The sequence below is a fragment of the Gorilla gorilla genome, chromosome 22 (assembly GCF_029281585.2).
Source record: "Gorilla gorilla gorilla isolate KB3781 chromosome 22, NHGRI_mGorGor1-v2.1_pri, whole genome shotgun sequence".
In the NCBI taxonomy this organism is placed as follows: Eukaryota; Metazoa; Chordata; class Mammalia; order Primates; family Hominidae; genus Gorilla; species Gorilla gorilla.
In genome coordinates, this window is record NC_073246.2 from 45,418,992 (window position 1) to 45,431,386 (window position 12,395).

The 12,395-nt window shown below is 40.4% G+C and overlaps 1 protein-coding gene across 6 annotated transcripts in view; it reads right to left on the reverse strand.

The window, feature by feature from the left end:
• Positions 1-12,395, reverse strand: part of HSF2BP (heat shock transcription factor 2 binding protein) — a 155,449-nt gene that overhangs the window by 84,822 nt on the left and 58,232 nt on the right. For all 6 annotated transcript variants that reach the window (XM_063702623.1, XM_063702624.1, XM_055373679.2 and 3 more), the window contains one exon: positions 4,932-5,035. In XM_063702623.1, the coding sequence (XP_063558693.1) occupies positions 4,932-5,035 (104 nt within the window). The remainder of the gene's footprint in view (positions 1-4,931; positions 5,036-12,395) is intronic.

The window sequence follows — 12,395 nt, forward strand, 5'->3', positions numbered from 1 at the left end:
ATTCTAAAGTAAGATGACCTTGCAATGGATTTATGAGGGGTTGGGCTGTGCTCACTGTGTTGAAAGAACCAGTAATTATTTTCACGGATAAGAAAGCCTGGGATGGCCAGGCGCGGTAGCTTACGCCTATAATCCCAGCACTTTGGGAGGCTGAGGTGGGCAGACCACCTGAGGGCGGGAGTTCGAGACCAACCTGACCAACATGGAGAAACCGCATCTCTATTAAAAATACAAAATTAGCCGGGCGTGGTGGTGCATGCCTGTAATCCCAGCTACTCAGGAGGCTGAGGCAGGAGAATCGCTTGAAGCCGGGAGGCGGAGGTTGTGGTGAGCAGAGATCACACCATTGCACTCCAACCTGGACAACAGAAGCGAAATTCTGTCTCAAAAAAAAAAAAAAAAAAAAAAAGGAAAGCCTGGGATGATGTCCCAGAAGCAAAAAAAAATTGCATTAACAAAACTTAACAAGCACCTCATATTATCCATAAGCCAAAGCTTAAGCAGGAAAAGTCCACCTGAGTCAAAGAACACAATCTCTGATGAGTGGCAGAAACTTGGGTTGCTTGCTACTGACAGAACTGCATAAATTAAGATGAAACTCATTACAATTTTCACTCACCCCCGGAAACTTTCGGAGGACCAGAGCTAAAAGGGCCATAGAGAACATTTAGGCTAAACTCCTCTTTTTATGAGAAAGTAGGATTACTGGCTGCAAATTAGCCTAAGTAGAGACTGGCATATTGTTTCAGGGCAACTGACCCAGAAGCCAAGCAAAGCCAGACCTAATGTCAACTAAACGTGAGAAGTCATCCAGTACTGGCCCGGCACGGTGGCTCACGCCTGTAATCCCGGCACTCTGAGAGGCCGAGGCGGGTGGATCACCTGAGGTCAGGAGTTTGAGACCAGCCTGGCCAACATGGTGAAACCTTGTCTCAACTAAAATTACAAATATTAGCCAAGTGTAGTGGCAGGCACCCGTAATTCCAGCTACTTGGGAGGCTGAGGCAGGAGAATCGCTTGAACCCAGGAGGCAGAATTTGCAGTGAACCAAGATTGCATCACTGCACTCCAGCCTGGGCAACAAGAGCGAAACTCCATCTCAAAAATTAATAAATAAATAAATAAGAAGTCATCCAGCACTAAGGCTTCCACCCGAGACATGTCCTGCTGAGCAGCAGTCCTGTAGCGTTGTTGGGAAACAGGGTCTGGAGCCAGGCAGTCGGGGTCTCAAATCTCAGCTCCACCACCCCATAACTATATAACCCTGGCACCTTACTCACTTCCATGTGCCTCAGTTTCTTCATCTATGATACAGAAACAGTATTTACCTTACAGGGTACTGACAGACATAAATGTAACAAACGTAACACACTTAAAGCCATGACTGGTACTCAAGAAGTATTAGGTATTCTTATTTAATTATTCTCTCCCTGGCACCACCAGCATCCTCTCCCACAGACTGACGCTGTCCGCTTGCTCATGGCCCATAACGACCAGCCTGAATAGTTACCTTATAGGTCAGGTCTAGGAACCACCTCTGATTCTATGATTCTTGAGAGGAAAAAAGCTGTCTGGTCAAGTATCCAACCCTGGTGGGTAAGTGTTATCAATGGAGTACAAGCATAGCCCCCTGGACCTGCCCTCAAACTGTGGAGGGTCTAGGGCTTTACCCTACTTGCAAGCTTGCAAGCTAACAAGCTAGCATGCTAGAGTCTTACAGACACTGGCAGAAGACACAAACTCTTGAGTCTGAGACCAAGAACTTGTTATAGCAACAGCCATAGCCACAGCAGCAGCATTTATGCCAGTTTAAGACCCAATTCCACAAGGCCACATACATGCTGTGTGGGCTATGTCACAGGAGAGGAACCCCAAGCTCTGGCTGAACTTTGCCCTAGAGGGAAACATTATCTTTACTACACAGGTGTAAACAAACCTACCCTTTTTGCTCTGGAAGGAGACAGTATCTCTGTCCTCTAAGGATGTCTGCTATACACACATCCTTGAAAAGCTAGCCAGAAACAAAGGAGGTCAGTTCCTCTGCTCTTAACACATGAAGAAACAGGAGAGACCCTTGTGTCTCGACAATATCTAAATAAATGAAGACATATACTTGTGTTCATGGATTGTAAGCCTCAATATTGCTAAAGCGTCAATTATCCCCCAAAATGAACTGTTGATTCAACACAATCCCAATAAAAATTCCAACAGGATTCTTTTTGGTAGCAAGTGACGAGCTGATTTTTAAATTCATATGGAAAGGCAAAGGGCTTAAAAATAGCCAAAACAACCTTGAAAGAGAACAAAGTTGGACGACTTATACTACCTGACTTTAAGATTTATTATAAAGCTATCAAGATTTATTATAAAGCATGGTATTGGCATAATGATCCAAAAATAGATGAATGGAACAGAACAGAATCCAAAATGACCTTCACATGTATTGTCAACTGACTGTCAACAAGGTGCAAAGGCAATTCCCTGGAGAACAAAGTCTTCAAAACAAATGGTACTGGATCAACTAGATAGAAAGTCTCATGCAAAAAACAAAGCAAACAATAAAAATAAAAACAACAACAACAAAAACTCTCACCACAAACAGATACCAATTCAAAACAAATCATATACCTAAATGTGAAATGCAAAACTATAAAACTACTAGGAGAAAACACATTAGAAAACCTTTGTGACACTGATTTAGGAAAAAATTTCTACAACAAAAGCATGCTTCTTCGAAGAAGAAGAATTATAAACTTTATCACAATTAAGATAGGTCTTCTGCTCTTCAGAAGATGCTCTTAAGAGAATGAAAGACAAGCCACAAGCTGGGAAAAAATATTTTTCCAACACATTTGTCAAAGGACACAAACCGAATACATAAAGAACTCTCAATATTCGGTAAGAATCTATCCAATTTTTTTAAAATAAACAAAACATACGAACAGATATCATCAAAGAAGTTACATGAATGGCAAAACATGAAAAGATACTCAACATCATTAGTCACAACAAAAATACAAATTAAAACCACAGTGAAGTATCACGGTATCCCTATTGGAATGTCTAAAATTAAAGAGAATGACCATACACTAATACAATGCTGCTGGGAATGTAAGATGGTACAAGCACTTTGGAAAACAGGGTGGCAGTTTCATAAAAACTAACATGCACCTACCACATGTCTCAGTGATCCCACTTCTAGGTATTTACCCAAGAGAAACAAAAGCATATGTCCATGCAAAGACTTGTACAAGAATGCTCCCAGCAGCTTTATGTATAGTAGTCAAAAGCTGGAGACAACCCAAATGTCCATCACTAGCTGAATGAATACACAATTGTGGCATATCCACAACATGGAATATTATTTAGCAATAAAAAATAATGACCTATTAATAGACACATGGATGGACATGGATGGGTCTCAAAATCATTATGCTGAGTGAAAGAAGCACGGCAAAAAAGAATACAAACTATGATTCCACTTCTATAAAATCAAAGAAAATGAAAACTAACTACAGTGCAGAAAGGAGGCGAGTCACTCTCTGGAAAGCAGGGAGAGGAGCAGGAAGGAGGGACCACAAAGGGGCACAAAGTGCCTTTGGAGGTGATGGGTTTGCACATTACCTTGATTGTGACAATAATTTTACAGGTAGACATTGATATCAACACTTATCAATTGTTCACTTTAAATATATGCAACTTATTACATGTCGATTACACATCAATAAAGCTATTTTTTTAAAAAAGCATTCACCACCAAATGGAACTCACACTAAAAAAAGAGGTTAATTTGAATTATAAAAAAATAAGGAAAATTAATTTATTTTTATACATGGGTGAAATGTATACTCATTAAACAACATATAGTGTTAAAAATTATGATTAAATTGGGACAGAACTTTAGGTTAGATTGGTAGTTAAGGGTGAAGAGGAAAGGATGCAGTAAAGATAGCTTTTTAAAGAAATTTTAAAACACACACATACTATACATGTGTACTTCTCTTCATAGCTGCAGTGTCTTTCCAATTTCTTTTTACCCAAATTATTTAACAATGGGTCTTCTCTTTTATCTGACAGAACCACATACCCACATAGAGTACTGTGCTGTAATAGAGAATGGGATAGGCTGATGCTGTTTACCAGCTGTTTTATAAGAGACAATTTCTCTTTGTGTTGTAGGGACACCAGTAAATTATAACCAAATTGAAAGCAATACTTCAGAAACAGAACTAGAGTAAACTTAACATACCAAGAAATTTTCTAAAATTTGACTTTTTTAAAAGAAAGAACATCTTACAATCAATCCTACTTTCTAATACTTTAAAATTTCCTTCAGCTACAGAAGAACAGGTATACAGTAGGCCCCTCTTATCCACAGTTTCACTTTCCACAGTTTCAGTTAGCCAGTCAACCATGGTCTGGAAACATCAAATGGAAAAATCCAGAAATAAACAATTCTTAAGTTTTAAATTGCACACCATTCCGCGTAGCATGATGAAATCTCATGCTGCCATCCCAGTCCATCCCATCAGGGACATGAATCATCCCTTTGTCCAGCATACGCTATGCGCCCTTTAGGTCACTCAGTAGCTATCTAGGTCATCAGGTCAACTGCTGTAGTACCACAGCACTGTTGTTCAAGTAACCCTTATTTTACTTAATAATGGCCCTAAAGCACAAGAGTAGCGGTGCTGGCTTATTATTATAATTGTTCTATTTTATTATTAGTTGTTGATAACCTCTATGCCTAATTATAAATTAAACTTCACATACAGATGTATGAATGTTTAAAAATATAGTATATATAGAGGATTTGGTGCTATCTCTGGTTTCAGACATCTACTAGGAAACTTGGAACGTATGCCCCGTGGATAAGGGAGGACTACTGCATAACCCGTACAAGCAGCTGTACAGATAACCACCCCCCTTACCACTCAAAAGCCACCACAGCAAAGGGATGAATCCTGGACTCTCGCTGATGTATTTCAAGCCTTTCAAATTGATGCTTACATTGTATAGGGACATCAGCATTAGCCTGAAATGTAAAAGAAAAAGGTGTTGGAATGCTCCATCCACACTACATTTCACCCTAAACATACCTACTAGTTAAGAGGAACTTAACGTATTTAGAGCTTCCCTCACATTTTAGATGTCCAATTCTATAATGTGAATTAATAATATCTGTCTATGTGAGGCTACAGGAAAATGGGAAACTTCAGCAATGATATCACATAATACCGCCTTTCATAGGCTCACATAATCAAGAGTCTCGAATGCAGAGAGGGTCCCACGGGAAACCTCACAAACCATATTTATTGATTCATTTCTTTTATTACCAATCCTGCATTAACATACAGGTTACCCTCAATTTGTAAGAGTACTGTACTCTCGAAGTTCAATTCAGCCATCTAAAACCTAATGACATATTTTCATTCAATGAACATTACGCATGACATCCAGGTAGCCAGGTCAGGCCACAGGACTACATAATCACAGTACAAGGAATGAAGAATACTACAACCCAACCATCCCTCACAACCAACAGAGCAGTTTACTGAATAGGACAGGACTTTACAAGCTGTTTCGGGATTGAACCGTGCAGAGTCTGATGAAAGTCAGAAACTACAGGACTTTGGTTTCTGCAAATACTGCAAAATACAGAGAACCCAAACACTTTACACTGCAGAGCAATAAAAAGGCTAGACAAATATTTTTTGCAAAGCCTTTGAAATAATGAATGAGTTTGCAAGAAATCAAAGGAAAACATCTCTGATCAGGAACAAAGTAAGAGCACAAAATCTCAGAGTAAAGTGCAAAAGATGCTACAATTCCAAAAGACTAGAGCTTCAGTTACAGTGGCTTCACGCAGAGGGACCGAGCGAAAAGCCTCAGAGAGACACGAACATTCATTTCACAGGCCCTGCAGAAACCAGAAGAGAGGAAACTTTCAAGCTTAGCATGAATTCACATTTTTGGCAGGCCTGAAAAATCCCCAAGCCAGTAATTTTAATATAAAACAGACCTGGGATAGAAGCTCCCCCAGCTTCCTGGACATTAAAGGAAAGGATCCTCAACCTGGTCTTCAAAGAATTCCCACAAATACATCCTAGCAAATGGGAGTTCATAACAAAAATCATAATATGACGCATGAGAAAAAGAAGACCAGGTAAGCAACAGCCAACACAAAGAACCAATAACAGGGCTAGAACCAAAAATTTTTCACATACTAGAAGTATCAACTGCAGAATATAAAACTGGTATGTTTAATGGGTGAAGATAATTTTAAAAGAAATTAAAAACATAATCAAGAAGCTAGGATTACTATTTTGAATGACCAGCCAATTCAAAAATAACAGCAGAATGTACAAAAATGAAAACAATAATTAAAATGTAAAACTCAAGGGTAATTAGACACATGGAAAAGGAGAAATACTAAACAGAAAAGACAGCTTAAGAAACTACAGCAAGAAAGAAAAACAGATTAAAGAAAGATAAAAGTACAAGGAGGCAAAGGTGGAAAAGTTGAACATTCTTCCAAATAGGGTCCACAAAGAAAGAACAGAAAGAATGAAGGAAAAAAATGTTTCAAAAATATTTTCCAGAAACGAGTAAATATAAACCCTCAGATTCAGGAGGCACAAAAAAAACTCAAGAAAGATAAAAAATAAATACAAATCTACACACATCACAATCAAACTTTAGAAAATTAAAGACAAATTTTGTAAAGCAGCCAGAGAGAAAGGACATATTACCTATAAAAGAGTAATTACACCAAAAGCTGGGCTCTCTATATCTACCAAGGGTAAAGAGAAAATAATAATAAAGCTAGAATTGTGAACCCAGCAAAAATATTTTCAACAAAAGAGGTAAAGTAAAAATGTTGTCAAAGAAAATCTCAGACATTTTTAAACATATCTGAACTGAAAGAATTTGAAGGACAGACTTCAGAAAAAGGAAAATGACGTTGGAAGAATGTTCTGAGACACAAGGAGGGAGTAAGTAAAGGGATGTGAGTGTACAGAAGTAAACACTGGGGGTAAAAGCAGTCACTAAAATGTCTACTCTATGGGATTTTTGAAACTTTTCAACAGAGCTAAGATACAGTCCATGAATGCATATAATCCAGGATGTAAGTATTAGAGCATTCTAAGATCCTTCTACTGTTTAGGTGAGAAAGACATTAATTACTTTCAAGTATACCAAATACATCAAATCATGCTTTAAAAAAGGGGCTATCACTGAAAGAAACAAGGGTAAACTTTCAAGACACTAGAAGAATAAAATGAACTCAGAAAAGATCTTAGTGACTTTAAAAGAAAGATAACAGAGTAAGACCCTGTTGAAAGAAAGAATAGAAAAGGAACGAAAAAAGAAGGGAGAGAGAGAAGGAAGAAAGACGGTGGGAGGAAGGGAAGGAGGGAGACAGGGAGGGAGGAAGCGAGGGAGAAAGAGAGGTAGGGAGGGAAAGATAACTTGGAAAAATCATAATAAAAAGAAAAACAAAATATGACAGAATAAATAAACCCAATTATTTCATTAATCACAAATGTTAATGAACAGGATACTCCTATTAAAAGGCATAGATTATAGATGGTTAGATTAAAGGAAAAACAAAATGCAACCACGGACTGTTTCAAAGAAACACACCTGAAACAAAAGTTTCCAGAAAGGGGCCAGGAGTGGTGGCTCACACCTGTAATCCCAGCACTTTGGGAGGCCAGGGTGGGCAAACTGCTTGAGGCCAGGAGTCCAAGACCACCCTGGCCAACATGGCAAAACCCTGTCTCTGCTGAAAATATGAAAAAATAGCCACATGTGGTGATGTGTACCTGTAGTCCCAACTACTAGAGAGGCTGAGGCAGGAGAATCTCTTGAACGCAGGAGGCAGAGGTTATAGTGAAGCAAGATCGCACCACTGCATTCCAGCCTGGGCAACAGAGTGAGACTCTAAAAAAAAAAGTTTGCAGAAAGTTGAAAGTAAAAGAATGGGAAAAGATATATCAAACAAATACTAATGAAAAAAGAAGAAAGAGAAGGCTGAGGTAGCCACATTAACAGAAAAGAAAACAGACTGAGTGCAGTGGCTCAGGCTTATAATCACAACACTTTCAGAGGCTGAGGTGGGCGGGCAGCTTGAGCCCAGGAGTTGGAGGTCAGCCTGGGCAACATGGCAAGACCCCGTCTCTGCAAAAAAATACAAAAACAGCTGGGCATGATGGCGTGCCCCTGTGGTCCCAGCTACTGGAGCAGCTGAGGTGGGAGGATCACTTGAGCCCAGGAGGTCGAGGCTACAGTGAGCTGTGACAGTGCTACTACACTCCAGCCTGTGTGACAGAGCAAGACCCTATCTCAAAAATAATAACTAAAAATAATAATAATGTTAAAAGAAGGGAAAGCATCTTTAAAAATTAAGAGGCTAATTTTTTTTTTTTTTTTTTTTTTGTGAAACAGAGTTAGAGTGCAGTGGCGCCATCTCGGCTCACTGCAACCTCTGCCTCCCGGGTTCAAGTGACTCTCCTGCCTCAGCCTCCTGAGTAGCTGGGATTACAGGCACATGCCACCACACCCAGCTAATTGTTGTATTTTTAGTAGAGATGGGGTTTCACCATGTTGGTCAGGCTCTCGAACTCCTGACCTCATGATCCGCCCACCTCGGCCTCCCAACGTGCTGAGATTACAGGCATGAGCCACCACGCCCGGCAAGGCTAAATATTTAATACTGAAAAGTTCAGTTCATCAGGAGGGTAGCATTTTAAACTTGTATGTACCTAATAATATAGCCTCAAAAATACATAAAGGCACAAATTGATAAAACTACAAGAAAATGCTGACCAGTCCACAATAATGGTAGATTTTAAGGCACCTCTTATAGCACTTAATACATTAAGCTGATTCTCTGACCCACCACATAATTAAGTTAAAAATCATTTTTTAAGTAAGTTTTAAAACTCCAACATTTAGAAAATTGAAAGTACATCTCTATAAGAATAAGTCAAAGAAATTATGAGGAAAATTGGGCAACTGAACAAGAATGAATATACAAAAATAAAACTTGTGATGCTAGTGAAATACACACACACACACACACACACACACACACAGCCTTTAATACTTATTCCAGAAAAAAATAGCTACAGCAATGGCAGAGTAACTTGCATTGGACTAACCCTCCACCAATAAGAATCACAAATTCTGAACAAAATATAGGAACCATTTAAGGGGAATGGAAAGCAGCCAAAGGCAGGCAGAAACTGAAGAGAAGTGCCCCCTTGAAAGAAGAGGGGTGGCTCATGCCTATAATCCCAGCACTTTGGGAGGCCAACATGGGAAGACTGCTTGAGCCCGGAGTTCAAAACCAGCTTGGGCAACACAACAAGATCTCATCTCTTCATTAAAAAACAAACAACAACAGAAAAAAAAAACATTAGATAGGCATGGTGGCACATGCCTAGAGTCTCAGCTACTCGGAAGGCTGAGGCAAGAGAATCACTTGAGCCCAGGGACGTCAAGGCTGCAGGGTTGTGACGGTGCCAGCCACTGCACTCTGGCCTGCATGACAGAGCAGGACCCTGTCTCAAAAAAAAAAAAAAAAAAAGAGAGAGAATTTTTTTTTTTATAAAGAGGCAAATATATTGAGGTTTAGACAAGGCCACATAGCACCAGGCAGCGACCCTCAATCAGAAACCTGGGGATGACCAGCTTGAGAAGTAAAACCACAGAGTCCAGGGTCACCAGGGTGGAAAGAAAGGGAAGAAGATACCTAGAAAGGAGGGTTTCAGAACAAGGGACCACTAAAGTGTGCATGAAAACCCTCCAAGGTCCTGGCCTCTAAATGGCACAAGTGTGAGGCAGAGAAAGAGGGAGAGCTGCAAGGCAGAGGAATGAGGCACAGCTCTGCTGCAGACCACATCCAGAGAGCCAGAGCTCAGGTATGAGTCAGGCAAAGCTGACAGCCAGCTAGGACACACATAATTCCCTTCAGGAAAAGATAACAGAGTCCAGAGCCCCCACAACCTACCTTCTGCCACCTCCAGTACACACACTATCAAATAAACACTGAACTAGCACAGCCGGCTAGGATGAGGAGAGTAAGCCACTTGCTTTGGGTGTAAATTTAAGGGAGTATCAAAATGCCCAGTAGCCCATATTTTTTAACGCTGTAATTCAATATTTTAAAAAATAATATTAAAAATGCCCTAATAAGCAAAACTTTAATTTTTTACTTTTTTTTCCTAGAGCTAGGGTCTCACTTTGTCACCCAGGCTGGAGTGCAGTGGCACAGTCATTATTCACTGCCACCTAGAATTCCTGGGCTCAAGCAATTCTCCTGCCTCAGCCTCCTGAGTAGCTGAGACTACAGGCATGTGCCACCACACCCAGTTTATTTTTTAATTTTTTGTATGAGGTCTTGCCATCTTGCCAAGGCTGGTCTTGAATTCTCGGCCTCAGGCAATTTTCCCACGTCCGCCTCCCAAAGTGCTAGGATTACAGGCATAAGCCATTGTGCCCAGCCCAAAATTTTAAATAAAGATGGAACTGGTCACATACTGGAGCCTAAGGCAAAAGGAAAAATCAGTAATACTGACCAAGTCCATTATAAAGGGACTAACTAAATACACGATGGTACATGTAACACATGCATGCCATAGAAAATTTCTATTGTAGTTCTCTATTAAAATCTCTGGTTTCCCCACTAAACTTTGTCAAAAGCAAGCTCCGTGCCTTATCTTTATCATCTCACAAACTAGTATAGTAAGACTGGACACAATAAGCACTCAATTTATTTACTGAAAAGTGAATCAACTCCCAGTGATTAAAGATCAAAATATATAAAAGCTAAGGTCTTCCTTCTCGCCCATGTGACCATAGCACTTTCTTTTTTGTTGTTTTTTTGTTTTGAGACAGAGTCTCGCTCTGTCGCTGAGAGAGACAGACAGGCTGGAGTGCAGTGGTGCAATCTCGGCTCCCTGCAACCTCCGCCTCCCAGGTTCCAGCAATTCTCCTGCCTCAGCCTCCTGAGTAGCTGGGACTACAGGCGTGCGCCACCACACCCGGCTAATTTTTGTTTTTTTGTTTGTTTGTTTTTTAGTAGAGACGGGGTTTCACCATGTTGGCCAGGCTGGTCTCAAACTCCTGACCTCAGGTGACCCACCTGCCTCGGCCTCCCAAAGTGCTGGGATTACAGGCATGAGCCACCGTCCCTGGCCGACCGTGGGTACTTTCAAAGTCCCTGGCAATGCTCTGGAGCCAGAAAAGACAGAGCTATGCAAGCACCCTCCAGAGCAGGGTGCTCAGTTCTCAAAACAAGGTCCTCAGCCTCCCAGCAGGCTACAAAATAAGCCACACTGCAAGTTCTTTCAAGTTTCACTGACAATTTTTACATGAATTCAAAAGCTACTCACTAGTAACCTATTTAATGAGGTATTAAGGGCTACTCAAATGTAGTGTTCATGAGGAAAATTTAGCACCTTAACTAGAATTCAGTGAGGTGTTGAATCCAGTATTCCAAGAAAAGTTCCTGCTTCAGATCACAAACACAGAGAGTTGGAATTCCTTAGAATTAAATATATTGCCCAAGGCTGCTTTCACACAGGCAGTAACAGCAGAACTGAGTCACTGCAACAGAGATCGTACGACCCCAAGAGCCTAAAATATTTTCTGTCTGACACTTTACGGAAAAAGTTTGCTGACCTCTGCCTTACAGCATGAAACTAAGATAAACCAATCTTCTGTATGTCTTAAAAAGCAAAGCTAGCATCTGGTAATAACTGTAATACAGGGCAACCTTCTGAAAAGATGGCCAGTTGAAATTCTTTGCTGACTGCCATTTAGATTTAAGGTGGCAAAAACAACTCCCAAGTTGGCAGATGTCTTTAAATTTTCATATTTGGTCAAAATCAGTTATCCTTAAGAAGCTAAAATGAAACACATACTTACAACAACCATGTCGCCACCTGAGACCTCACGTCACTGCCAAGATACATCTCACAGAAGACCAAAGGCTTCTAGGTCACACAAGAGTTAGCAAAAAATAAACCCAAAAAACTGTTTCTTATGCAAATGTTTCGTCTAATATAACATTTCTATTCCAACCAAAAATATTTGTAAATAGTGTATCAAGTTTCCAATTATCAAGTCTAAAGAGACTGCCCATTCATTTTACTCTTCTAGTATTGAAATATTAAATGTTATTTCTTGGCCAGATGCAGTGGCTCATGCCTATAATCCCAGCACTTTGGGAGGCTGAGGCGGGCAGGTCACTTGAGGTCAGGAGTTCGAGACCAGCCTGGCCAACGTAGTGAAACCTCATCTCTACTAAAAATACAAAACTTAGCTGGGCGTGGTGGCGCACACCTGTAGTCCCAGCTACTCGGGAGGCAGAGGTTGCAGCAAGC